Raw genomic sequence first — 27,338 nt, 5'->3', positions numbered from 1 at the left:
GTCGCGGGAGGCTCGAACGGTCTGCGCCACTTCATGAAGGAGCAGCTGCAGCCGCGAATCCACCACTCTGTCTTGGCTCGGTGCTGCCGTTTGTCGGGCGCCGTTTTACTCACCGACTGCAGCAAAGGGTGGTGATGGCGCATGCAACGTCACCACTCCTGCGGTTCGGTGGCGGCAGATTTGAATTTCGAAAAAGTTATTCGAATCCTTAAGATGCAATTTTACGTAAACTATGGCTTTTCTTGGCACGAAACAAGTTTGCGAGGTTTCTGGAATAGTCCACGTCGACTTAGTATTTGCCTTTAGTGTCCCTTTAAGCGACGCATGCGCAGTGCTGGACATGTGGTTTGGGCTCTCAATTAGGGAATGTTAATTGTCCTGACGCCCACGTGTATTTTCGCTTTCCTCATATTCTTGGATATGAAATTTAAAGATAACAGTAAGTTTCCCTCATTATTTCGTTGACTTCATTCTCTGCCAGCGTCATATCAACATTCCCCTGAGTCTTCTTATAAGCGCTATCTCTCCGCAGGGCGACCATTCTGCAAACATTCGACACCTACTGGAAAAATGTAGACTCCAACCACATACTCATCAACTCGTCCCAAAACATCAGAGGTGCACAGTTTCCACTGCTCCAGCTGGCGGTGGCATTCCTGCTGGTTTGCCTTGATTGACACCGGGCTCGGTGCACCTGGTGCTGCCACAAATACCAGTGCCGAAAGCTGCAGACAGGGGACAACTTGGTGAAGGGCTACCCCAAGCCTTAACAGGGTTTTTCATTGACTCAACCCATCATCCAGATCGGGATTATCTTGTAATATATTTTTTCGATACTTGACCGTGGTTGTAATCTTAAGCCGACTAGTATAACACAAATTTCCATTGTAGGTAAAGCACACTTTTCGCTCACCGGTGTATTTGTTCCGATATAATGTCGTCCCTGTTAGGTTCTCACATTCTTGTAAACTTTAGCATTATTAGAAAAATGTATCCAGGTTAAAAGTACATGCAGATCCTACGCACAGCGGTGGATTGCGGACAGTCTAACTCCCTCTACATAAGTCAAAATGACTGTCTTACGTATCATCGTATATTTTAGTGCCTGTTTAAGCTGCGTTTTTTCTTGAAGTATGAACCAACTAGTACAAGAAGCGCTTCCAGTTAAGGCATTGTTGTTCTGTTGCTGTAGGTATTAAAAAACGGGACCAAGGATTCCTCCGAGCTGTCAAATGAAGGCTTTTCTCCTTGAACCATTTCACTGTGTTTAACAGTTGTGCATAAAAAATGTGAACGAATGAATGAACGAACGAATGAATGAATGAATGAATGAATGAATGAATGAATGAATGAATGAATGAATGAATGAATGAATGAATGAATGAATGAATGAATGAATGAATGAATGAATGAGCACCGTGCCTAGCAAATGATATTGCAAGACCACACTCGACCTAATCTTTTAAAAGTCTAATGTATCTGGTTACGCCGTTTCCGCTGAATATGACATCTCCGATCATAAAGCAGTCGTTTTATCCTTCCGTACAACAAAAGTGCACAAACAAGAAGCAAGACATGTTAAGCATTATTCAGAGGCTGATGACCAAGGTACTATCTCGCATATGTCTTTTCCATAAAATCTACTACCATAACACATATTTACGTTCTATCTTTGTCCAACCACCACCATACATTTCATCTCGCATAGACCACCGCCAAAAGGTAAACATTCCGCACTGCAACACCGTCGGCTTTTCATATTCATTTCTTCCCCAAACGAGCAAAGATTGGAATAACTTACCTGCATTACTTACAAGCATTATTGACACCAATAACTTCAAAATCACACTTCAAAGCTTCATGTTATAAATTATTGTTGCGTTTGCTTGTTCTGTATGATAACTGCTTTTATGTCATTGTTTTACATTTTGGCTTGTATTTTTATATCATATGTTCTTTCCTTTCTTTATTTTGTTACGCCATGTATTTTTGCCACGCTTACAAGTTTCTATTTACCATTCTTATTTTGTATACGATGTTTTTTGCCATGTTGTTTGCCTTCCTTCCTTATTTTGTGATTTGCCTCTGTATTTACTTATTTTGCCCCTCCCCTCTGCAATGTACAACCGTACCTTGAGGGTATGATAAATAAATAAATAAAAAATAAACATCGAGAAACGGCAAGCTGCCGAGACTCCAGGCATACCTTCACTATAAAGCGGTGGACCCGGACCAGCTGAAACTTATGAATCATAGGCGCACTGTCACTCGCATTTTCCAGTAGTATCCACTGCGATAGATCCACTGCAGTAATAGACCACTGCGATACTGTCGCTTAGTCGCGGGCACATCAGCGCCACATGAGTAGCCAAGCCACCTTGACCACACTCATCGCCTTTCTAAACCTACCGTTGGTTACAGCAACCATTGCTTGTGCATGAATTTTATACTGCGAAATTCTACGCATTTGATGCACAATGCTGTGAAATTGGTGCATTGCAGAACCTATACATCAACTAACGAGGTGGCGACAGACTGCATTCACTCATTTGCTGTCCTTTTAGATGGCGGCTTTCTCAGCAGCCGCACTCGATGTAATACTCGGTGACCATACAATAGGGTACGTTCACTTCTCCTGTCCTGGTGCGGTGCTGGCACTGAGCCCGAGTTTTGTAACTCTCGAAGCATCGTTCATGAATTTATTAGGTATAACGCGTAAGCGCTAATGATAAGATTGCAACATTGTGAAGTGTCATTGCGAAGGCCTTCGTAGCCTCAACAGTGAAGCGCCCTGCTTGAGGCGTTCGTAGGAGATTCCGCGTCTACACGGCCAGTAGACGTCACGTTGCACGTCGAAAAAAGCCCAACCGTCAACCTTGTTCCTGTACGATGATATCTGCAAGAGAAAGACGGTTTCTCTTGAACACTTTACAAAAAAGAAGACTGGGTAAGTATAGACTTGTCGACTGCTCCTTAAAGACTGAACCCAGATATTTTAGGTGAAAAACTGTAAATATTTAGTGATTCATAAGAAATTCGAAGCTATGCTTCTTGATTTTCACCTTATGCAGCGGAACCTTTGGCGTTATTGTTGGCGGCACCCTCTTAAAAGTGTGCTTCTTGAGAGGGCACATTCTCATCAGCTACGCCTGTGCAGATTTCAACATGCCAGGCCAGCTCAGTGGCAGCCACAGTCAAGAAAACGATGGCTGTCCCAGTTATAATTCGCACGGCAGCGCTGATCAGCTTAGGCTTATACCTCTGAAGTGTGGGCAACATTCCAGCTCGCTTTCCCGTGTCGAGGTAATTTCTCTCATCCACGAGAAAGCGTCACCCCTATGTCCCCTACCACCCCCTGAACGGACACGAAGGGGGGGACACGAAAAGGTGGAGGTCGTCGACTTCATAACCTGACAAGGGGACACGAGATTTCGCTGAACACGCAGGCACGGACACCTCCCTGGCCGCACCCACATGCAGACTTCTACTACCGCAAGACCACTAGAAGTAAATGACCCTTTCAATGGGGCCTTCGCCGATGAAATCGGCTGTACGCGAGTGGTTATTTAAGGCCGTCCTGGCCCCTGTGTTATCCAGAACCGCTCTAGACTCGGTTAGAGTCAGAACCATGTAGCAATAAAGTGAATACATTCTCTCTATTTTACAGCAAAGCTGTATGTGGCTAGGATTCCGGGATTTTTTCGAGTACGTCGAGAGAAAGCTATCATAATCAATGAGTCGAAAAATGCAATGGCTCATAGCGCCGTAAAGCACAGGCTATATCACTCAGCAAAGTCAAGCGAACAGTGCTTACGTTCTTTAGAATCACGCGTACAACATACAGAACAACATGTGCCAAACTATCATTAGGCTCATACTCCCGTAAAGCTGAGGCTACAAGCACTCAACAAAGTCAAGCGAACAGTGCATAATATTCTTCGGAATCACGCATACAACCTACTGAATAACATATGTTTCAATAAAGAACAAGCTCAAAACAAGCATCTGAACCACATAATTGACGATAATGGGAAGCACGTATAGCTCCCCGCAGAAGTTTCTCGGTAAAGATTCATCATCGTCATCATCATCAGCCTGGTTAAGCCCACTGCAGGGCAAAGGCCTCTCCCATACTTCTCCAACAACCCCGGTCATGTACTAATTGTGGCCATGCCGTCCCTGCAAACTTCTTAATCTCATCCGCCCACCTAACTTTCTGCCGCCCCCTGCTGCGCTTCCCTTCCCTTGGGATCCAGTCCATAACCCTTAACGACCATTGGTTATCCTCCCTCCTCATTACATGTCCTGCCCATGCCCATTTCTTTTTCTTGATTTCAACTAAGATGTCATTAACTCGCGTTTGTTCTCTCACCCAATCTGCTCTTTTCTTATCCCTTAACGTTACACCTATCATTCTTCTTTCCATAGCTCGTTGCGTCGTCCTCAATTTGAGTAGAACCCTTTTCGTAATAATAATAATAATAATATATGGGGTTTTACGTGCCAAAACCAAATCTTCTTTCTATATAGATAAACCAAACCTACCTACCTTTTCGTAAGCAGCCAGGTTTCTGCCCCGTAGGTGAGTGCTGGTAAGACGCAGCTATTATACACTTTCCTCTTGAGGGATAATGGCAACCTGCTCTTCATGATCTGAGAATGCCTGCCAAACGCACCCCAGCCCATTCTTATTCTTCTGATTATTTCTGTCTCATGATCCGGATCTGCCGTCACTACCTGCCCTAAGTAGATGTATTCCCTTACAACTTCCAGTGCCTCGCTGCCTATTGTAAATTGCTGTTCTCTTCCGAGACTGTTAAACATTACTTTAGTTTTCTGCAGATTAATTTTTAAACCCACTCTTCTGCTTTGCCTCTTCAGGTCAGTGAGCATGCATTGCAATTGGTTGCATTGCAGTTTGCAATTACTGCGTCGCAAACTGCCGCGTCGACGCAGGCTTGAGACATGGAGTGTTACGTCTATAACCTTTCCAATATAAAAGAACCAGCCTAGCAACTGATCTCCATGTTGTTGCAGCACCGCCATGAACGGCGGCGTGCTGTCAAAATTACCATTATTCAAATATAGCACTACTACCATTACTCCAAATCCACAAAGCATTGCATAGCCCCCTCAGCAGTTGTAGTGGTAGTTTTCCACACCTTCGCTGGACATCATCTTTCGCAAAACCGGGATGGCAAGTTTTTTTTTTGTCAATATCACTATGCCTGCCTTCATCGCCGTCTTCACATTCTTGCGTTGAAGAACCGCCTCTCGCGGTCGAGATCGTATCATTGCGCCGTAAGTGGTTTTCCTGGACAGACGACGTGTCTCGTAGTGATGTAAAAAAAATTTCAGTACGCCTTCTTAGCTCGAGATCAGTAATTCAGTAAGCCTTCTTAGCTAGGGGTCCGCTCGCTGCTGCTCGGCAAAGTCGTCTGTTCTTATTGTTGCTAATAAGGCGTCGTCGTCTGGGTCAACTTTGGGTGGCAGGTCCACGGGAGCGCGAGACAGGCAGTCGGCATCAGAGTGCTTTCGTCCGGACTTGTATATTACACTGATGTCATATTCTCCCAGTCCCATGCCCATGCCCTTGAGTGTAAAGGAAATGTTACGCAACGACGAATCAGTAACAGAATTTCTATCAGCACAGAAAAATGGATGCAAGAAATCAGCCTGGAACAATCACCTCATTGGTGAGCGTAACAGAAAGGTATAGAAACGCGTTTCTTTCTCCATACGACGATATGGCTTGATCTCAAGATGTACCTGGTAGGACAGAATTGACGCTCTTTATCCGCAGTTTCCGGAAGCTGTCGCATGCCCTGTTAGGTATGGCCGAACGCCAAGTGCCTACCTCGTCCCCCTCACCTTCTCTTGGCCGGAGCCCACGAGCGCCGGAGAGGTCATTCACTCTTCCGCTCCTCTCAGGTCATGGAATCGGGTGTGCTTACCTCATCCCCTCACTCTACCCCCTGCGCCAGAGCCCACGAGCGCCGGAGAGGTCATTCACTCTACCTACTCGCCGGATTCATCGAAAAGAGGATCGACTTCTCCTTCCCGTGCCTGGTATTGCAGGAGGAGGGGCCTTCTCTCTGTGCCTGTCACGTGTCATCGACGGAAGCAAGATCCCGCCCACACGATTGTAGAAGAGCCTATTTAAGGGGCTCCGAAATGTATACTTCATACTTTACACTTCATTCTCTTCTTATTTTCTTTCACCTGCCTTGGAATTAAACAGTGCAAGTTTCGCACTAGCAAAACGTCGTCTCGCCCTTGCTCGGTCGCCATGGTCTACCGGATGCCTGCAGCTCGCCGGCAACGCCACGCTACCCTATAAGTAATGTCGGTGGAGCCTCGAGAGACAGGTCACTTGCAGTGGGATCGCCTACCAATGCAACAAACTCATTGCTAACGGAGGGATCGCCCAGAGGGGCAGAACAGCCCCAATAACCATTTTCGCTCCGCGAGCTTAGATGCAGCCCATTCTTGGCGGCTTGCAGTAAACCACATCGCTATAAACAAAATTATCTAAGCAATATAAATAATGTTCCTGTCCGGGAAATGGATTTCTCTCCACAAAAACGACACCGCTGACACAACAATAATTTTTTCAGATGATACCTATCCAAACCCTGAATAGCGTTCCCGAAGAAGTGCTTGCCTGGAAAGGACATGAGTGGAAGACTGCATTCTCTGGCTTTTATTAAATCCTAAAACTGGAAGCAAGAAATGTATCCTGATGGTGGTGTATTACACAGAAACAGGATACAAAAGATGTTTCCGTCAAAACGGTTTATTCCTGGTCATGAAATTTTAATTGAATTCTGGGGTTTTACGTGCCTAGAATACGATCTGACAATTAGACACGCCGAAGTAGCTGGCTCCGGATTCATTTTAACCGCCTGGAGTTATTCAGCCTGCACTATATGCATGGTACACAAGCGCCGCGGCCGGTATCGAGCCAGTTAAGCAAAGCTACGCTATATTGTCACGTGGTAGTGACGCTGAATAAGGCAGCAAAGCTGTGAATGACGAAACGAGTGTTTTATTGGGCGAACCTGTGTCCTCCAAAGCAAGTTACACTCAAAGTACAACGATAGCGGCGAACAGAGTCGGCGATAGTCGAAAATCTGATCAGCGGATCAAGCGTGTCGGCTTTTATACATCAGTCATCAGATGTTCCTGAGTAATCATTGGTATCCGCGTGTCTTACGGGAACCTCTACACTATTCGCGTCGCGCGAATATGAAATCAGATTACACAAGGTTCGGTGGCAACATACCGCGGACAGAACCATCGATAACACTCGACAAACTTCCGATGCATGCAGGCGCGACCTGCGCTGTGCAATAACATTTGTTAGGCGGTGAAAAGTGCTCACCTGCAAAAGATAAATAAGTACACGTGTCCATGCACCACCCTTCTCTAAAAGCATCGTCCCGATGCGACATATAGGAGATCGAAAAAAAATGGCTGTGGCTTAGCTAAAGTTAAACCCAGGATGTGAAGCATACTAGCCTTTATTTTAACGCGACAGCGTTAAGGAAATCGTGTCGCAGAAAAGCCGGTGTCGTCGGCGTCGGCTCAGGCGTGCGTCGCTTGCTCAGGCGCACATTTCGTTGTCGCGCCGAGCGCTGCGTTGCTCGACGCTCACCGCGTCCGATGCGGGGCGCGTAGTCGCTGCGCCGTAGCCCATTGTCTTACACCCCTTGGCGGGTCGACGGGAACGCTGTCGCGTTCCACTCTTGAAGGCGAAGCTTAAGCGTTTGCTTTGCAGCTGTTATGACGTCATATGGTAGCTACGCGGCCGCGCGCGGCGCAGCAAGGAAGAGCGTGGTTGTGCGGCTAGTATGCTTCGCATAAAACAAAAAGGACACTTCATAAACAAAAGTAACCAAGCAACACAGAAGCATGATATAAAGTACCACAGTCCCGAAGTTTGTTAGCGCTTGATGAATGGCTTAAGCCGCACAACAGGGACTAGTTCAGGTCGTGAGCGGCACCGCTGTGACAGCAAATTGCCATCTGGCACGACCTCATAGTCGAGTGCGCCAATGCGCCGGATGATCTTGTAGGGTACGCGCAATGGCAGCGTAATTGTTTCTCACTGAGTCCTGTTCGGCGTATCGGGGTCCGAACCCACACACGGTCGCCGAGCTGGTATTCCATGTAGCGTCGTCGAAGATTGTAGTGTCAGCTGTCGGTCCTCTGCTAGTTCTTGATGCGCAGGCGGGCGAGCTGTCGGGCTTCTTCGGCGCGCTGGAAATAGGTGGCGACGTCGATATTTCCTTCGTCAGTAGCATGCGGCAGCATGGCGTTGCAATTCGTCGTCGGATTCCTGCCGTAAATCAGCTTGAACGGCGGGATCTGTGTTGTTTGTTGCACCACCGTATTGTAAACGAAGGTTAAGTATGGCTGGACGGCATCCCAGGTCTTGTGTTCGACGTCGGCCTACATAGCCAGCATGCCGGCGAGGATCTTATTCAGGCGGTCCGTAAGACCATTCGGGTGGTGGGCAGCTTTCCTCCTGTGATTTGTCTGGCTATATGCAGAATGGCTTCGGTGAGCTCTGCTGTAAACGCCGTCCCTGTTTCCGTGATGAGTCCTCGACGAAGAATTTAACTTCTACTGCACTGCCTTTCGGCGGAGCTTTTGTTTCAGCAAAGCCTATGAGGTAGTGCGTCGCCAAGGCCATCCACTTTTTTTCCAGGTGCCGACATCGGAAAAGGTCCCGACAAATTCATTCCGCTCGGCTGAAACGGTCAGCAAGGTGGCTCGATCGGCTGCAGTAGCCCTGATGGCTTCGTTGGGGATGTTTTGCGTCGTTGGCAGTCACGGCAAGTATTGTCGTAACGGGCAATGTCGGCGGTCAGGCGCGGGCAGTAATACTTCTCTTGTATTCTCGCCAAGTCTACGGTGTTACGTTTCGCCTACGACGCGCGGTAAAGCCAGCGCGGATGCAACGTACACCGGAGCTTCGTTCAAAGCGGCGGACATTTTGGCCCGTTCGGAGCGGCCGCGACGCATCCCCGCCGAGCGCGTCCCGGCATGTTCAGTGCCACGTGTCTTCGTGTGTGCGTGTGTGTGTGTGTGCCCACGCTTGTCAAAGCGCGGCAGCCGGGGAGAGGAGCTTCCCCAGTGTGAAGCGAGGAGGTCTGACTGGCGCCGGCCCGGCTGATGCATCACCTCCTTGTCTCTACATGTATCTCAGTCCGTCCGTGCCTTGCTGTCACGTGGTGTCATCACGTGACCTTCCTTCTTGCCCGCGACGCCAAGAGTATAAAAGCAGCTGCTCCCGGACGCCAAGAGAGAGGCTCCGATTTCTTCTGTTGAGTAACGTGCCCTCCAGTCTCTCTACTTCGGTCGACCTGACCGCCCGCTCTTTGCGATGCTAGAATAAACAAGTTGTTCTGTTAGCAGTCGCCTCATGCTTTGCTGGGACCTTCGGATGCTTCCAGTGTGCCCCAGGCCGCCAGGCCAACGCTACCCTTGGGGCTTGCGACCCATTTGCAACAACGGGCGCCAACGGTCCGGTTGCAACAACGGGTGTCAGCACTGAGGTTCCAACAGCTGGTGGCAGCGCTGAAATTCGAACAGCCGGTGCCATCGGCGCGGGTCGAACAGCCGGTGCCATCGGTGGGATTACAACAGCCGGTGCCATCGGTGCGGTTCAAACATCTGGTTGCCAGCGGTGAGATCGCGACAACGGAGGCCAGCAGCGAAAATATGCGGTTGATTGTATGCTGAGCAGCACAACGACCATCCGGGAGCAGTGCAACGAGCCCTGTGTGATGACTGATTGCCTGCAGCGGAACGACTGCGCTGAATTCTTGGCTGCGAGGTTTGGTGAGTGCGGGACTTTCTTCTTCTGAGTTTTGCCAGGCTTTTGTTAGTGTCAGAAACAGAGCTGGTAATTGTGGTTGTCGTTGCTGCCGGGTTAGTTTGCGGCAAGACAATAATAGGCAGTAGAGAAAGCAGCATTCAGAGCAGCCATGGATTTGAAGTCGTTGCGCAAACCGAAATTGCTGGAGCTTGCAAGAGAGTTGGGTTTGGATGTCTCAGACAAACTCAGAAAACCAGAACTGCTAAGGGCTATTCTTGAGTTAGGAGCTGAGGATGACGAGCTGTCGGAATGCCTTGAGACCATTGAGGAAAGGGCAAAAAGACAGGAGCGCGAACTTAAAGAACAGAAAGAGCGAGAGCAACAAGAGAAAGAAAAAGAGCGAGAGCAACAAGAGAAAAAAGAAGAGCGTGACCGTCAACACGCTTTGGAAATGAAGCGTCTCGAGTTAGAGATGGAACGCGCTCGTAATGGAAGTCAGGCACACGGTGCAGGAGAACGAGTATTGTTTAAAATGACTGACCTGATGCGGCCGTTTAAGCTTGGAGAGGACATTGGTTTGTTCCTGGTTAACTTTGAGCGAACGTGCGAGAAGCAGGGGTTCTCTCGGGAAACGTGGCCACAGCGCTTGCTCACTTTGTTACCCGGCGAGGCGGCCGACGTAGTCGCTCGCTTGGATAGAGAGGAGGCAGAGGATTTCGACAAAGTGAAATCGAGTCTGCTAAAAAAGTACAGGCTGTCCGCGGAGGCGTTCCGTCGGAAGTTTCGAGAAAATGAGAAAGGCAAAAATGAGTCATATACATAGTTTGCCTACAGGCTTATGTCAAACATGCAGGAGTGGCTCAAAGAAGAGAAAGCGTTTGGTGACCACGAGAAAGTTCTGCAGTGTTTCGGGCTGGAATAGTTTTATAGTCGGTTACCTGAGAACGTGCGGTACTGGGTCTTGGACAGGCCAGACGTTAGTACGGTGGCTAGAGCTGCTGAGCTAGCCGAAGAGTTTGTGACGCGTCGGGCTCGCGGAGCTAAGGACGGTCAAAAGGGTGAATTTGGCTCCAAGTTTGAGAGGCCGAAGTTCACGCCCACGAGAGCAAAGGGGGACACACGTAGTGCGGATGCGAGTGAAAACAGTCCGACCTAACGTAAGGAGACGGCGGCAACCGAAGCCGAACGCAGAAAGCTGTTCGAGGCGAGGCAAGCGCGCGTTTGTTATACTTGTCAGAAGCCGGGTCACTTTTCGGCGCAGTGTCCGGAAACAAAAACAAAAGTAGTGTTTTTGTCATTATGCAGCACTGACGAGAACATGAAGCTTCTCGAGCCTTACATGCGAGACCTCCTCGTGAACGGGAAGGAGTGCCGAGTGCTTCGCGATTCCGCAGCTACGATGGATGTAGTTCACCCCTCTTACGTAGAACCCGATATGTTCACGGGCGAGTGCGCATGGATCAAGCAAGCCGTGGAAGCTCATAGCGTGTGTCTGCCCGTAGCAAAAGTGCTTATTGAAGGACCTTTCGGAGCACTTGAGACGGAGGCGGCGGTGTCATCTATGCTGCCACCCCAGTACCCGTACCTATTTTCGAACAGGTCCGATCACCTCTTGCGCGAGAAGGGGCTTTTGTTTGGTGAGGCTAGCGTTCAGGCCTTAACCAGATCGAAGGTTCGGGAGCTCGCTGCAAAGGCGGTAGTTGCGGGGCCGACGTTGTCGAACGATGAGAAAGGGTCAGAGGCGCAGCAAGCTGATATTCAGAGCACGCCCGAACTGAATAAAATTGAGCCTGTAGCGTTAAAGGCACCAGATATTGGAGAGGAAATGCCCGACACGGGAAAGTTAGAAGAGCTATCTGAAGATTTGCTCATCGCGCCTACGTCAGACGGACTTAATAGGTTGCTAAAAGTCAGCCGGTCGGCTTTGATAGCCGAGCAAAAGAAGGATGGCAGCCTAGAAAACATACGCTGCATTGTCAAGGAAGGTATCGCCAAGAAAAATGCTCGCTTTGTGGAAAGAGGTGGGGTCCTGTACCGGAAGTATGTAGACCGCAGGGGAGTGGAGTTCGATCAGCTGATCGTGCCTCAGTGCTACCGTCAGGATCTGTTGCGCTTGTCTCATGGGGGTTCGTGGTCCGGACACCTAGGAGTTAAGAAAACTAAGGACCGTCTCTTGCAAGAGTACTATTGGCCAGGGTGTTTTCCGGACGCAGACCACTTTGTGAAGACATGCGACACCTGTCAGCGGGTGGGCAAACCAGGGGACAAATCGAGGGCGCCGTTGAAGTTGGTACCTATCATTACGGAGCCTTTTAGACGGCTCGTTATTGATACAGTGCGACCTCTGCCGGTAACAGCCACGGGGTACAGACACATTTTGACTGTGATCTGCCCAGCGACAAAGTTCCCTGAAGCAGTGCCGCTTAAAGAACTCAGCTCAGTTGAGATAGTCAATGCACTACTGTCCATATTTGCGCGAGTTGGTTTTCCTGCGGAAATCCAATCAGATCAGGGCACAGTGTTTACTAGCGCTTTGACGACAGCCTTTCTCGAAAGGTGCGGGGTAAAGCTGTTACACAGCTCAGTGCACCACCCCCAGTCGAATTCCGTTGAGAAGCTCCACTCCGTCATGAAGCGCGTGTTGAGAGCATTGTGGTTTTAACTACAAACTGACTGGGAGCTGTTTCTGCCTGGGGTGATGTTTGCATGGAGGACTGCGCCGCCTGCGGCTACGGGGTTTTCGCCTGCTGAGCTAGTGTACGGTCGCTCGCTGCGATCTCCGCTTCGCATGCTTCGAAACGGATCACTGCCCTCTCCAATGGCTGCAGGCTATCTCTTTCACAAATGGCCGCCTCCTGCACTGGAGCCTCGCTTTGCAACATTCTTTTGAGGTGCGTTACAAAAAGGGGAGTCTCAACGGTAACGCCGATGGCTTAAGTCGAAGCCCCTAACGTGGGAATCAGCCTCAAAATTGTTTGTTATTGATGTTTTTCTTCCTGAGGCAGGATTTTTAACATATTGCTTTTGTGTAGTGTTTCAATGTCATGATGTGCTTTCTAGTGCAATTTTCCAATTTGTGGACGCGTTCTGAGTGCTGCTATACTACTGTAAGGAACTAGGGAGTAGTATAAAAAAGGGGAAAGAGCCTGGCAGGGCTTAGTGAGGGTTGTGCCGTGCTTGCTGGCTGAGCGGCTGAGTTTCGGCGCAGTTCTAACGCTTGCTGGGACCGAGAACAAAAATGGCAACTCTCCCGAAGTCACTTTGCAGTGTCCTGTGTGAACCTGAACGTGAGAACGAGGCCTTCTCGGTGCGCTGCGCTCAAGAAACGCCGAGGGACGACCGACTTCGGTTATGAGCATCATCTAGCGACATCCCTCCGGACAGCGGATGCAGTCCCCTGACCATCGGGATCTCCCTCCCCCGGCGGGGCGGTCTGTTACGTTTCGCCTAGGACGCGCGGTAAAGCCAGCGCGGATGCAATGTACACCGGAGCTTCGTTCAAAGCGGCGGACATTTTGGCCCGTTCGGAGCGGCCGCGACGCATCCCCGCCGAGCGCGTCCCGGCATGTTCAGTGCCACGTGTCTTTGTGTGTGCGTGTGTGTGTGTGTGTGTGCCCACGCTTGTCAAAGCGTGGCAGCCGGGGAGAGGAGCTTCCCCAGTGTGAAGCGAGGAGGTCTGACCGGCGCCGGCCCGGCTGATGCGTCACCTCCTTGTCTCTACATGTCTCTCAGTCCGTCCGTGCCTTGCTGTCACGTGGTGTCATCACGTGACCTTCCTTCTTGCCCGCGACGCCAAGAGTATAAAAGCAGCTGCTCCCGCACGCCGAGAGAGAGGCTCCGATTTCTTCTGTTGAGTAACGTGCTCTCCCGTCTCTCTACTTCGGTCGACCTGACCGCCCGCTCTTTGCGATGCTAGAATAAACAAGTTGTTCTGTTAGCAGTCGCCTCATGCTTTGCTGGGACCTTCGGATGCTTCCAGTGTGCCCCAGGCCGCCAGGCCAACGCTACCCTTGGGGCTTGCGACCCATTTGCAACAACGGGCGCCAACGGTCCGGTTGCAACAACGGGTGTCAGCACTGAGGTTCCAACAGCTGGTGGCAGCGCTGAAATTCCAACAGCCGGTGCCATCGGTGGGATTACAACAGCCGGTGCCATCGGTGCGGTTCAAACAACGGAAAAACCCGAAGTGGCCGGCTATCTGTACGCAGCGCAGGGCATGCAGGACTTCTGACCGGAGTGCTGCAGGCACAACTGTGAGGTAGCTTGCACGGGCTGGCGAAAAGTACTTCACCAGGAGGTCCTGTTGCAAGAAGAACGAAGACAATCCGCGTCTAAATTTCCTGGGAATAAATTCCGTCTTGCCTTCCAAGTATTCAGTAAGCCTTCTTAGCTACGGGTCCGCTCGCTGCTGCTGGGCAAAGTCGTCTGTTCTTATTGTTCCTAATAAGGCGTCGTCGTCTGAGTCATCTTTGGGTGGCAGGTCCGCGGAAGCGCGAGACAGGAAGTCGGCATCAAAGTGTTTTCTTCCGGACTTGTAAATTACAGTGATGTCATATTCTCACAGAGTGAAGCTCCACCGTGCCGGGTGCCCTGAAGGGTCCTTTCAGGTCACTAGCTAACATATGGCGTGATGGTCGCTAACGACTTTGAATGGCCGGCCTTATAGGCAAGGACGGAATTTCGCTATAGCCCAAATGATGGCGAGGCACTCCTTTTCACACGTAGAATAATTGCCTTCCGCTTTTGACAGCGACCGGCTAGCGTAAGCTATCCCCCGTACAAGTCCGTCTTTTCTCTGGACTAGGACGTCACCGAGGGCTAGGTTATTGGCATCAGTGTAGATTTTAGTATCGGCGTCCTCGTCGAAGTACGCGAGTACTGGCGGCGACTGCATGCGTCTCTTGAGTTCATGAAATGCATCGGCCTGCAGCGTTTCCCACTTGAGCTCGACATCACCTTTAATTAGACGTGTAAGCAGCACAGCGATGTTTGAAGAATCCTTGACAAAGCGCTGGACGCGATGCTCGAGCTTTGCGATTGCAACTGTCTGCTGCGGGAAAGGGCGTACTGCAGACTTCCTGATGACTGTCCCAGGAACAGCAGCTCTTCGTAAGCAAAGTGACACTTTTCGGGCTTTAAAGTGAGCCTGGAAAACTTCATTGTTATAAGTACTGTTTCAAGGCGCCTCAAGTGCTCGTCGAAACTTGCAGAAAAATCGATGACGTCGTCCAAGTAGACGAGGCAGCTCTGCCACTTCAGCCCTGCTAACGCCGTGTCCATCCCGCGCTGGAACGTTGCAGGCACCGAGCACAGTCCGAATGGCTTGACCTCGAACACATCGAGGTCGTCTAGCGTTATGAAGGCGGACTTTGAGCGATCTCTCTTGTCGACTTCTATTTGCCATTAGCCAGACTTGAGATCCATCGACGAGAAGTGTTTAGCGTTGGTATACGTCTTTTTTTGTAATGATTCCTTTTTCGTATACGCCCTTTTTCGTAATTTTGTTGAAACGACGATAATCGACGCAAACGTAAGGTTCCGTCCTTTTTCTTCACCAAGACTACAGAAGATGCCCACAGGCTTTTCGAAGGCTGGATGACGTCGTCCCGCAGAATTTCGTCGAATTGTTGTTTTATAGCTTCACGTTATCGCGTCGAAACTGGGTATGGCCTTTGGCAGAGTGGTCGAGGACAGACTCCGGTTATTATGCGATGCTTTGCAACTGGTGTTTCTCGAATTCTCGATGACGGTGAACCCTCGCAGTCCTATCGTCAATAGACGTGACCCGTTTCTCCGCAGTGGTCGAGAGCGGGTGGTAGTCAGGAGCGTGCCAGACGTCTGTCTTTGGGTAGTTTCGCTGAATGACGGGTGGGCGAGCTGGCGGCGGTGGCAGCGGACGGTGGAACTGTGTCGTTACAGCACTCTGGCTCGAGCGTGGAGGGTTAATTTGAGGGCGGGCGACGGCGGCGTAGGTCGTCGCTTCAGGCTGGGCCTCTGGTAATCACAGTTACCCTTCGGGAAGTTCCAATGACCGCTGGATTTCTTTTCTGACGACGTCATTGATCGAGGCAACATGAGGCTGGGATTTCGGGAACATCCTCTAATGTTCTTCTCGCGCGAACACTTTGATGGTATCGCGTAGGTCATCAGTGCCCAACGATTGAATTTCGGGTAGTTTGCGTGATTGTGCGGTGGTTGAATTTGCGGTTTTTGTCGATGCTGGTGGATTCGCGAAGACTCTTCGGCGGTTTTCGGTGGGCTTCGTATCATTCTGGCGAAAAGTTCTTGCTTCAACCCACGCTTGAGTGGGCGACCTTTCTCCTACTCGGACACTGCCGGGTCGGCCTGGCGGAATAGACAGCTCCTTTCTTCTTTAAAGATGACAACGTTTTCGGTTGGTAGCTGCACTCGGGCTTCCAATAGAACTTCTGCCTTTTCTTTCCAGCCAACGCTTGGGAAGGTCCTCGGGAAGTTGCTGTGGAACACGTCCCAAGTTGTAAAAGTGGACTGCCGATCCTCGAACCAAGTCTTCGCGGCATCTTCTAAGGAGAAGTATACATAGCACAGCTCATCCTTAGAGGTCGAGTTGTTGAAGGCCGAAATCCTTTCGAAAGTCTCAAGTCAGGTTTCTGGATCTACGGCCGAAGCTCCACGGAAGGCAGGGTTCCCTGGGTTGTTAAAGCACAATGGAAGACGCTGATGCTGCCATTGTTGACTTGGTGACGATCTTGCTGGTCGGCTCGGGTAGAATACCGTGCTCCAGGGGCAAGTTTTGTAGTCTGTGGCTTGTTCGATGTACCGGGCCAACGCTGGTGCTGTCTTCCCGGTTCGCACTTGGATCACGGCTTTGCAGAGGCGTTCGGTACATGAACGCACTGGCACCTCCACCAGATGTCACGTAATAGTGACGGTGAAGAAGGCAGCAAAACTGTGAACGCCAAAACTAGCGTTTTATTTGGCGAACCTGTGCCCTCAAAAGCAAGTTACACTTAAAGAACGGTAGCGGCGCATACAGTCGGCGATCGTCGAAAATCACTTCAGCGGGTCAAGGACGTTGGCTTTTATACATCAGTTATGGAATGTTTCAGAGTAATTGCTGGTCCCCGCGTGTCTTCCAGAAAGTTCTACACTATTAGCAGTATGTTCAATGGGGCTGGTTGGTTCATCTTTAGAATAAAAGCAGGAACAGCACAGCACAAGACGAGCGAGTAAAGACCACATAGGGCTCTAATTCGTGTGCTTTACTCCCAACCGCATCGTACGTGCCCCTCCTTGCCCACGCATCCTGCAGGGCTCGCATCTATACGTGCTACATCAAGAATCGTATGCCACTACCGGGTCTTGCTACCCATTTTGAAGGGTTTGCGCCTTCTGATCGACATGCTCAGAGGATTTGCCGGATCATCATCTCAGAGAACTGGCACAAGATACGCTTTTTTGTTGATTCTCTGCAAGTTTCCCGTGCACAGCACAGCTCCAGCGAGACGGCGGAGGTTTTTCACCAAGATCTGCGCCTCGCTTCTCAGGTACTTGAATTTCTGTGGCGTCAGCAGCTGATCCGGCTACCCAAGAAAGAACCCACCTCCGAGGCATGCGGACAAGACGTCGTACTTTTGGACGACGCCTGTCTACCTGAAGACGTACAGCAGTATCTCAAATTGGGGCCGAAGTACAGCCCACACCCGAAAATAGACATGTTTGAAACGCTTTGCTTGGTTAGAAACGCAGCTTCTAGGGCTAAGGATGAGGAAGCGGATCGTGTTATCAAGGACTGTGTCGATTGTCTTCCTCGAGGGCAACCTAATCGAGGCAGGGAACGCGAAAAGGCAGCCTCTGTTGTTTCCTCACACTGGGACGAGGGCCTGAAACTGCGCCTTTCGGACAAGGAAGGTGGGTTCGTAGTCCCCCCTGCAGCGACCTACCATCTCAAGGCTGAGCAAGCCCTGAGCAGAAACTTCAAGGACAGAAGTGAAGTCAAGCCAGCAAAGGTGAAGGCCGAAGCAAGCAAACTGCGCAAATTGTCGGGTCTGACCATGCTGGCATCCTCTGTGAGGACTTTAAAGGGTTTAACCTTGACTGTGTTCTTCTCGGCAAAAACGCGTAAGGTCGAAACCCCTTTTCCTGTGATGGTGTCGGAGCAGAGAACCTGGCAACGATTCCTAGGTGCTTTCCTGCAAACATCCCTGGAAAACCTGGAAGTGGACGACCCTTTCCTCATCCAGAAGTCACATGAAGTGTCTACTTTCTTGCCAAGTGAGTGCCCACCGGACTGCTGCGCCTTTTCCCTTGATGTCAAGGACTTGTACTATTCATTACCAAGTAACTTGATTTTAGAGGAAGTTGGTGATTGCATCGATAAGCACGGCGTAGTTAAGTTTCGAAATGCCTGTGGAATGAATGTCGGCAGCTTCATGGAAATGCTCACCTACTACCGAAAATCCATATTCATTTGTCATGACAATGAGCTTTTAATTAATAAGCAAGGAGTGTGTATAGATTCATGTTTGGCACCCATACTTAGCGTCATTTTGTTGGCACGCTATGACAGGGGCGTAGTCACTCGCCTACAGCTGACGACTGTAAGAATATTTCGCTTTGTTGACGAATGTTTAGTATTTTATCTAGTTGACCCTTGTGACACAAAGTTTACCTCCAAGACAATTATTGACGCCTTCAGTGAGATAATGACGGATTTTACATTAACAACGAAAGAGCCCGCTAATGACCGTTTAAGGTTTTTAGACATTGAGTTTTTAAACCTCATCACGTGTGCTGGGGCTACTCGCCTCGCTCAAAGAAAGGGCTTCTCCCGTTTTTGTCTGCACACTCCAAATTCGTGAAATGAGGCATCGCTAAGGCATGTTTGCGAGCTACTCTGAAGCGCTCGTGCGAGCACTCCCTTGAACAGAGTTTATCAGCGCAAGTCAACAGACTAACATCAGCAGGCTACCCGACCAGCGTGTTGTGCAGTGTTCCTGGTGGCCTTGCAAAAGAGTTAAAGAACGCCAGAAAACAAACTATGCAGTCACCGCCTTTGAGATCTAGGCTTGCTGTCATTCCTTATGTACACCGTGTTTCCTATAACATTATGAAAATTGCGGTCAAGGCAGGAGTGAGAGTGGTGTGCAGTGCCCCTAATAAACTGAGCGGGCTGGGAAAAATATTCAACAGGGAGGATACTGTCACGCGCAAAAGCTGCTATAAGAAACGTGTCCGCAGCTTTATTTACTGTGGAACGCAGGTCGTCTATAAAATCCCGCTTGATGAACGTTGCTCAATAACGATGCTTGATAAACGTTGATATATCGGGCAAACGGGGAGGTGCAGTAATGATCGCCTGGATAAGCATGCCGCTTCACTAAAAGGATACCCGTACAGTCATCTGGCTGCCCAGTGTAACAAGTGTGGTTGCACCCCGATCTTTAAGAAGTGCGAAATAATTGGCAGATATAGTGAAAAGCGTGCGCGGGATATTTTTGAAGCATTTTGCATATGAAAAGTGGCGACGCGTGCGTCAGTTCTGCGTCCCTCACGCTCTCAACAAAAGAACTGGATTGTCTTCTCGGCTGACGCTTATCCTTCTTTTTATGTTCTTTGTCACATTCAATGATGTCTTTTATGCTGCTTCTGCAAATAAAGCATTTTGTTGCTAGTCAGCGATCTGTCCTGTGCTCTTTACTCGCTCGTCCTGTGTTGCGTTGTTCCTGTTTTTATTCTATTCGCGTCGCGCATACCTGAAATCAGATTAAACAAGATTCAGGGACAACAGACAGCGGACAGAACCATCGATCACACTGGAGAAACTTCCGATACATGCAGGCGCGTCCTACGCTGTGCGATAACATTTGTTAGTCTTGGAAAAGCGGTCACCTGAAGAAGATGAAGTGCACGTGTCAAAATAGCCCCGGGGCAACCGCGGCGGGTTCCCGTACCATCACTGCTGTGATGAGGAATACTGGGAGGATGCAGTTCGAGAGTTGCGACCGTACCAGTCTCAAGGTAGCAGATGAGTTTGAATGGCGTGGACACAACTCGGGACTTTAGGAGAAAAAAACGCCAAAAATGGGAATTGCATGGCCCTCATAAACACTGCCGATCGGGCATGGCTTGCCATGCCCCGCCTTTAGTGCCCTGCTTGCATGAAGAAAACTACTTGAAATAGTTCAGCAAAAATCACTACAATAATATTGCTGAGGTATTCTCATTTTTGCTGCATACATGAATAGCGAATAAACAAACTGAAAAAAATCAAATAATTGAATTCTATTTGCCCAGTGCACAATTACGGGCACCGATGTGATGCACCTTCGAGACAACCTTACATCCAAAATGGCGTGACACCAAATTTTATAGCAAACAGCAGAGGCGCCTTTTTAGCTAAACCGCCCTCCACGAAGGCTCTTTAATATGCAGCATCTGGAGCCGGCCATCCGCAAACACTTGTGTCCTGCGCTCTGAGCGCCGTCAGTTCAACCTGGCCCTTGCCCGACTTAGCTTCCATTCTGAAACGGAATTGTAGATGCTGCACAGTGAGAATTACCTGACTTGCTGAATTGTACGAAGGCCATATACAGTGGAGTTGAACTACTCGCCTTATTGCTGAGTGACTGGTTGCCCTCGAAAGTGACGAAGTAGCCGGCGTCCTGGTGGCGGAACGTGACGAACTCGGCCATGTCCGAAGGCACGTACGTAACCTGCAGTGGGCCCGCGGTCTCTTGGCACGTGACGTCCATATCGGTGACAAACGAGAGACTGCAGAAGCGTTGCCGCAGACTCACGTCAGCGCCATTCTTGGCGCCTACGTATGCCACTGCGGCCAGCGTCGACGAGTACAGAACACGCAGTGGGCCGCCACGCAGACGATCCAGAACCTTGTCCGCCACGTCCTGCGCCAACGGATGCGACGCGTCACTGCAGGCTCCTCCTTATTTCAATCCCGCCGCATCGCCTGCCCATCTCCACTCTTCTTTCACAAGCTACCTCCACTTTTACGTATCGGGTATGTAGGTATCTAACGTTTGTTTCTAGCATATTTCGTTGGCGAATGCTGAAGATAGCGAAGTCAAAACAAGTCTCACTGTTGTAACAACAGTCAAAACAAAACTGGTAATGATCACAATGATGATGACGACGATGATAGCAATGGTGAGGTCTGATGATGATGATGATGATGATGATGATGACGATGACGATGATAACTGATTACAAAATGTTGGAAGGTGATTCAACATCCAGGGGCGCTATAACGTAAAGCGTTTCTCAAATTTTCTACTCCAATTCTGCAATCAGCCCTACGCGATCGGTCAAAAACATTTTTGGGCCACCTCCACCCTGTCTGTCACGCGAAGTCACGAAAACCGCGATAACTCCCCATCTGGTATAACGAGCACACGCTGCTTATGCATGATTCAAATGAACAAAGAAAAATAGTTATTTCTAATTCGACGGCTTTTCACCATTAGCCCTCTGCTATTCGTCAGAACTTTTCGGCCTGCACCCACTTCATCTGCCTGTCACGCGACTTCAAAAAAGCACGAAAACTCACTGCGTCAAAGTGACGTGTACTCGTTAAAGATGCATTAGTATGTCGAACAAAGCTGAATTTTTCTCTGGATAGCCCCAGGCTGCCCCGTTCTGAAAGGAATAAAAGATGGCTCCGACCGATCACTCAGGCACTGGCTACTAGCTGCCGGAGAGCTTGTTTATTTGCAGCTTGAGTTTATTTGCGTTTATTAAAACTTTTTGCGTTGCCATGTAACATTGTCGAGCACTTTCAGCACGTTTACGACCACGTTCTGTCAACTCTTCTTTGCCGAGGATCCGTTAGAGCCATTCTTAAGCTTCCGTTGCATGCCAGCGCGATTTTCGAACAGCCAACGCAAGCTAATCAAGGGAAAGCGGACCAATCGTAGACGCCGGCATCACCCTCTTCATCGGGTTATCGATTTTCAGTGCAGTAGCTCGGCCCCATCGAATCCCTCTCCACTTGAGCGCGCTCCTCGCTTCTTGTCAGCCAATTACATAAGACAAGCCGCTCAGAGTAGGCAATGTTTGTTTTTCAAGCAAACAAAAGTGACCTCCGCACTTGATTGGTCTGTTCAGACAACCCTGTAAGTGACCGCCCGATGCTTGCGTCGGCTGTTACGAAAATTTGACGTCAGCAGAATAAAATAAAGACATATTGGAATTGTTTTACCTGAAAGGGCTCCCTGTTTACGTCGGTCAGACGTCTCTTGAGCGTGGTTCTTGCAACGAATTGTGCTGTTCAGGCGCTCTATTCCCACCACTTTCAGTGACTTCAACTATATGTTGAATCGCGCTTCCAACTTCTTCCATATAGTTTCCCACAAAAATTACAATAAAAATTATGATGATGAACTCGGTCAGGTATCATAAACATGATTGGTAGTATATTGATTTCTCTATAATCTTGGTCTCTTCGAAAGTATTTGTGACGTTATTTATAAGCTTTCGCCATTGTAAATTTCCAAACACTTATAGTTGCCTGAAACGCAGCTAGATAATTGGTGTTTGCAAATGTGCCTAACCATAGTGAATTGTGATATCTATAACGCAATATTTTGTTCAAAGTGTTCGAATTATAAAGTCAGAAAGACGTTTGAAGCCGGAATGACACAGTTTAACAAATTCTCCTAATACTGGCTTGAGCGCGGTGCTTCTAACTTGCGTGAGAACTGATGTCACACTTCCCCCAGGAATTTTCTGTTAGGTGCCCTATAGGGCGTGGTAAACCTCGGTTGACGGTGCCGTTCCAAATGTTTTGGCGATCCTCGCATATATCGTGTCCACATGTAGTCAACACCGTCAGCCCAGTTGAAGCACAACGCTATACGTTGCTATCGCTGTCAATGCTTTGGCATTTGGGCTAAGCTGCAAATTAGTTTTATTTTTGTTTATATTTATGTTAGTGCGTTCTTAAAGAAAAGGCTATTGTATTGATGGGACCAATATATGTCATTAACAACGAGACATACCACACGGAACTATTTTCTACGTCCCTTCATAAGCACTAACGCCGATAGTGATGGTGGCTAATGGAAAGGCGCAAGGCTCGGAGTGCCAACACCCACAGCACAAAATATTTTGCACTATTGCCCAGCAAGTAAATGCTATATTTGTTACCTGGTGGGTGATCCTAGTGCAATGTGTGTACAGTCGTCACTATCGTAATTTTAGGCTTATAACACGTTGAATAGGAAGCACGGCGCAGCGTACTCACATAATTGGGGACGATGCCGTCTGCGTTCCTATGGCTGATCGTGTAGGCAACGCAAGGGTCCGTCATGCCCTCGTAGGGCACCACGTGCGTCTGCACGATCACCAAGTCGATGTAGCTGCGAAAGCGTGCCCGCACATTTCCGACAGCTATAAGTGACTCTGAGTACAGGCAAACATGGGGCATTAGTTCAAGTATATTCAATGAGCAGAAAATAGTGTTTCAGTTTCAAACCATTTCAACGCTCAAAACTGAGCGATTGATTCTTGATTTGCAGAAGTCAGCTCGTAACTGCATCGTGTTTTTATACACAGGGCCACAAGCAGGAACGTGAGCAGGAGTGCGATTTTGTAGGAATCTTATTACTTTTTTTATGCCTTTTCCCGCCGTCACCACGCTCCCAATGGTAAAAAATAACCGGGCCACGCCCCTTTTGTCTGTCAGTCACGTGACTTCAAGAACTAGCAAAACCCCCAAACGTCCAAGTGACGTTGACAGACTCATTACGCAGAGCACAAGGCGTAAAGGTTTAGCACAGCCAGAAGCAGGGTCGTTTCCAAAGGTATAAAAAATATATGCCCCTCTCATCGCTATGGCGGTGGCTCTTCGTCGTCGCCGACGTGGACACGAAGGGCCTGGTGACGCGTTTGACATGCCCGATGACCATTTTTCGCGGCATTTTCGCATCTCCAAGGAAACGGTGCGCTTGTTGTGCGACGAACCGGTGGCGGTTCTAAAAGCGGAACGAGCGACTGCACTGTCGGTGGAGCGGAATGTGTTGCGTGCGCTGCGCTTATTCGCCACCGGGACCTTCCAAGCGTCCCTAAGGAACGAGGATACGATCCGGGTGTAGCAGAGCAAGTGACGGGACGGTCAGTGGAGCGGAAGGTGTTATGTGGGCTGCGCTTACTCACCACCGGAAGCTTCCAAGCGTCCGTAGGACACGAGGATATGGTCCGGGTGTAGCGGAGCAAGCGACGGGACTCTCGTTGGAGGGGAAGGTGTTATGTGCGCTGCGCTTATTCGCCACTGGAAGCTTCCAATCGTCCGTAGGCAACGAGGATACGATCCGGATGCAGCGGAGCAAGCGACGGGACTGTCGGTGGAGCGGAAGGTGTTATGTGCGCTGCACATATTGGCCACCGGGAACTTCCAAGCGTCCGTAGGGAGCTAGGATACGATCCGGGCGTCCTAGTCGACCGTGAGCGACTGCGCGCGACTCGTGGCAGAGGCGGTCGTAAAGTAAGGAGTCCGCAAAAACTGGCTACGTTTTCCGAAGACGTCCGAAGAAAAAGCAGCCGTGAATGAGTGTTTTCGTCGGCGCGGCGCTATTCGCAGCGTCATCGAATGCGTGGACGGCAACCTGAGTGCCGTTATCGTACCCAAGGGTGAGCGCAAGGCTGCGTTCATGTGTCGCAAGAGCTACTACGCCCTAAACCGCACGTCCGTAAGCATACATCATCTTTCCTAGCACAGGTGATTATTTTGACAGCTGCACTTATTAACGTGGGCTATCTAAGTTCAGATTTTCTTCAGATCTGCGACGCGGACATGAGGATCCTGGCCGTGTATCCTATGCGACCGGGGTCGGACCACGACTCGTTCGCATGGCGGAAGACATGGCTGCGCCGGCGGTTCCAAGTGGGGTGCATCAGGAATCCTCGGAAATAACTCCTTGGTAAAACAAAAGATGTTTGTAGCAGTCATGCTTCACAAGTGAATAGAACACCATGTCTGCCCCAACACAAACTTTACCTAAACTACAAGCACATTAGTAAGTGCCTGCCTGTGGCAGAAGAAAGCAACACGTATTAGTGCTAGTACTGCGCCCAGTGCCTGCCAAAATCAGAAGAAATGAACACACTTTGGAGTTACTACTGTGTCATTGGCAACACCAATAAGTGTTGAATTTTCCAGCTTCTGGCGCGCACTGAGTAGGGCGTTTGTAATTTGGTGAATAGTTTCTTTCAGGGTGGACATTCCCTACTCATGCTTTAACTTGAGACTCACCACAGTAATCTCCAGGGTATTCAACGCCTGAACTCTGCCTTTGTTGAATGATGCTGTAACTTTCCTCAGTTGCCAACTTGCCTCTCATGAGAGGAGTACGCGATGCACTATTTCCGCTTTCATGCAGGTGACAGTGGCTACCTTTTGGAGCTGCTGCTCCTGACCCCGGTTCCCGGCCATCCTCCAACGCAATCAGCCGACGGGATGTACAATACAGTAAACATGGCGGAGAGCTGTATTAGACTTTTGAAGAGCCGTTTGCGCCATCTGCAGCAGTACCGCACCTTCCTCTACGAGCCGTAACGTGCGGCCAACATTGTCACGGGATGTGTTGCAAAACCTTCTGCTTTCCGAAGTGATGAAATTGATGATGAAAAGGTGATGAAAGGATGGCGACAGTAACACCAGCAGTATCACTGATCTTGACAATAATGACGACCTTATTCTGGGCCCCCAAAAGAGGGGCCCGTAATATATTATTTGAAAGTGCTGGCTGTCCGAGACAGTGCCATTGGAATGCTTGGCTCAACCCGTGCAGAGCGCATGCGTTACTTGAGGAGTGTGTAGTGGCACTTGCGATGTAAACATTAGCGTGAGCATCGATAGGTGCATACATGCTTGTTGTGTCAGCAAGCTGTGGCGGTCTAAAAAATACCAAATGACTGCATTGTAGATTTCACGCTCTGAAATCGCTGACGAAATATTTTACATACTCAGTTGCAGTTGATGATTTGTAGAAAAATGTAAAAGGTAATTGTGTGGTTAAGGGCTATATGGAGGTTATATTTATAAGTAAAGCAGAATATTTAGTCGTGAAATATCAGATAAAAAGCTAACTAAAATTCAGTGATAAAAATGATTTACTGCTGCTGCTGATGCTTGCTGCTGATGTTCTGCAAGCTACACACTTCTTATATCAGCTGCCACAGGCTTGTCATTTGTGCCTCATGGTGCTGTTTGCAAAAAAAATCTAAAATTCCTATACTTACAGAAGCTCAATAGCAAGGCCTTCTTTTGCTGTAGAAGTCCTTACTCGCAGCCTTTGGTGTGGCTGCAATAATGCTATTGCCACTATATGGTGACATAGAAAATATATTTATGAGCAATCAAACTGTCTCGTCGTCTTTCATTAAGGTGCCTTACATTGCTATAGCTGCTTCCTTGAACTTGTTGCGACTTCTTTCTTTCAGCCACATAAGTGGCCAGATATTGCCAGTTGTCATGGAAATGTGTGCAAGAAATGATCACAGCACTGCATGTAAACTTAATGCATGTTTGCTGTGTGTTACATTTGACACAGAGGCCATGGGCGCTTCATTTCTTGCGCAAAAGAACCTATCGCTGCGCTTACACATACTTGCGGGCTTTGGTGAAGCAGCTGCGGCCCGGAACTAGCCTCCTCTAGAGCCCTCGCCTAAGACGACTGCCTGCCCCAGACGAACATACTCGGCAGTCGCCCTACAGACGGTGTCTTCCCGCTCCTGTGCTGCCTCTGAATTTGGAAGTGCTTGGTGGGGCTGCGGCTGCTGTAGGGGCACCTGACCAGCTGGTGGGTCGTCATGCAAGACAAATCAAATAGTGCTCCTTCACTGTTATCAGAGCTTGATTATCTTAACAGGCCACTTTTAGCTTCGTCGTAGCTACAGAGATACAATAATAATACGCAAAACAGCTGCCTAAATACAGAAGGAAATGCTATACGATACTGGCAGCTACATCATGCCATTTCTAGGCTTGCATTTCTGCTCCATTAGTAAATGCATTAACTTATTTCCAACATGAAGGGGAGAACAGATGTACAGTGGAATACTTCATAATAAGATCATAGAGCAACTGCAAAGAATGCTATTACAATAGCTAGTTAACTACCTCACGTGCAAGGCCATACGACCCAGCAACAGCAAGGTTCCACATCATCAAAACGCTTGTTGCTGGCGTCTCCGTAAGGGAAGCGCTGGGACCTGCTGCGGCTGCGACCTCCGGAAGCATTTACACGTGCTGGGATGGCTGTAGAAGCTCTCGCCAGGTATGGGTGCTGCTCGGTAAACTGCAGCAGGATATCGGCCTGATCCTTTGGCACACGTGGGTCTTACGCCGACATTTGAAGCCTTCATAAATACTTGGCAGTTTCAGCTGGGCCGCAACAGAGTAGGAAAGTTAGGGCAAACATTTTGTCTAAGCTTAGCGCCCACATAAGATGCTCACTTCGATTTTGTTCAAGCCGCTGCTGACATTTACCTTTGTAGGAGTTCTTTCTAGGAGCGG

General features: G+C 49.2%; 2 protein-coding genes across 6 annotated transcripts in view; one reads left to right on the top strand and one right to left on the bottom strand.

The window, feature by feature from the left end:
• Positions 1 to 25,335, top strand: part of LOC135909358 (uncharacterized) — a 258,447-nt gene extending 233,112 nt beyond the window's left edge. For 2 of the 3 annotated variants that reach the window (XM_065441307.1, XM_065441306.2), the window contains one exon: positions 533 to 841. In XM_065441307.1, the coding sequence (XP_065297379.1) occupies positions 533 to 677 (145 nt within the window). In that variant the 3' untranslated portion in view covers positions 678 to 841. Of the gene's footprint in view, positions 1 to 532; positions 842 to 25,200 lie in introns of those variants that run through there. The other variant, XM_070532577.1, reaches the window with a different exon arrangement.
• LOC135909359 (uncharacterized) overlaps positions 2,685 to 27,338 on the bottom strand; it is a 146,242-nt gene continuing 121,588 nt past the window's right edge. For 2 of the 3 annotated variants that reach the window (XM_070532580.1, XM_070532578.1), the window contains 3 exons: positions 23,067 to 23,181; positions 20,419 to 20,712; positions 2,685 to 2,896 (listed from right to left, as the gene is read on the bottom strand). In XM_070532580.1, the coding sequence (XP_070388681.1) occupies positions 2,753 to 2,896; positions 20,419 to 20,712; positions 23,067 to 23,181 (553 nt within the window). In that variant the 3' untranslated portion in view covers positions 2,685 to 2,752. The remainder of the gene's footprint in view (positions 2,897 to 20,418; positions 20,713 to 23,066; positions 23,182 to 27,338) is intronic. The other variant, XM_070532579.1, reaches the window with a different exon arrangement.

The sequence above is a fragment of the Dermacentor albipictus genome, chromosome 1 (genome assembly GCF_038994185.2).
Source record: "Dermacentor albipictus isolate Rhodes 1998 colony chromosome 1, USDA_Dalb.pri_finalv2, whole genome shotgun sequence".
Classification (NCBI taxonomy): Eukaryota; Metazoa; Arthropoda; class Arachnida; order Ixodida; family Ixodidae; genus Dermacentor; species Dermacentor albipictus.
Note: the sequence above shows the minus strand (reverse complement) of the source record. Positions and strands in the feature narration are given on the sequence as shown.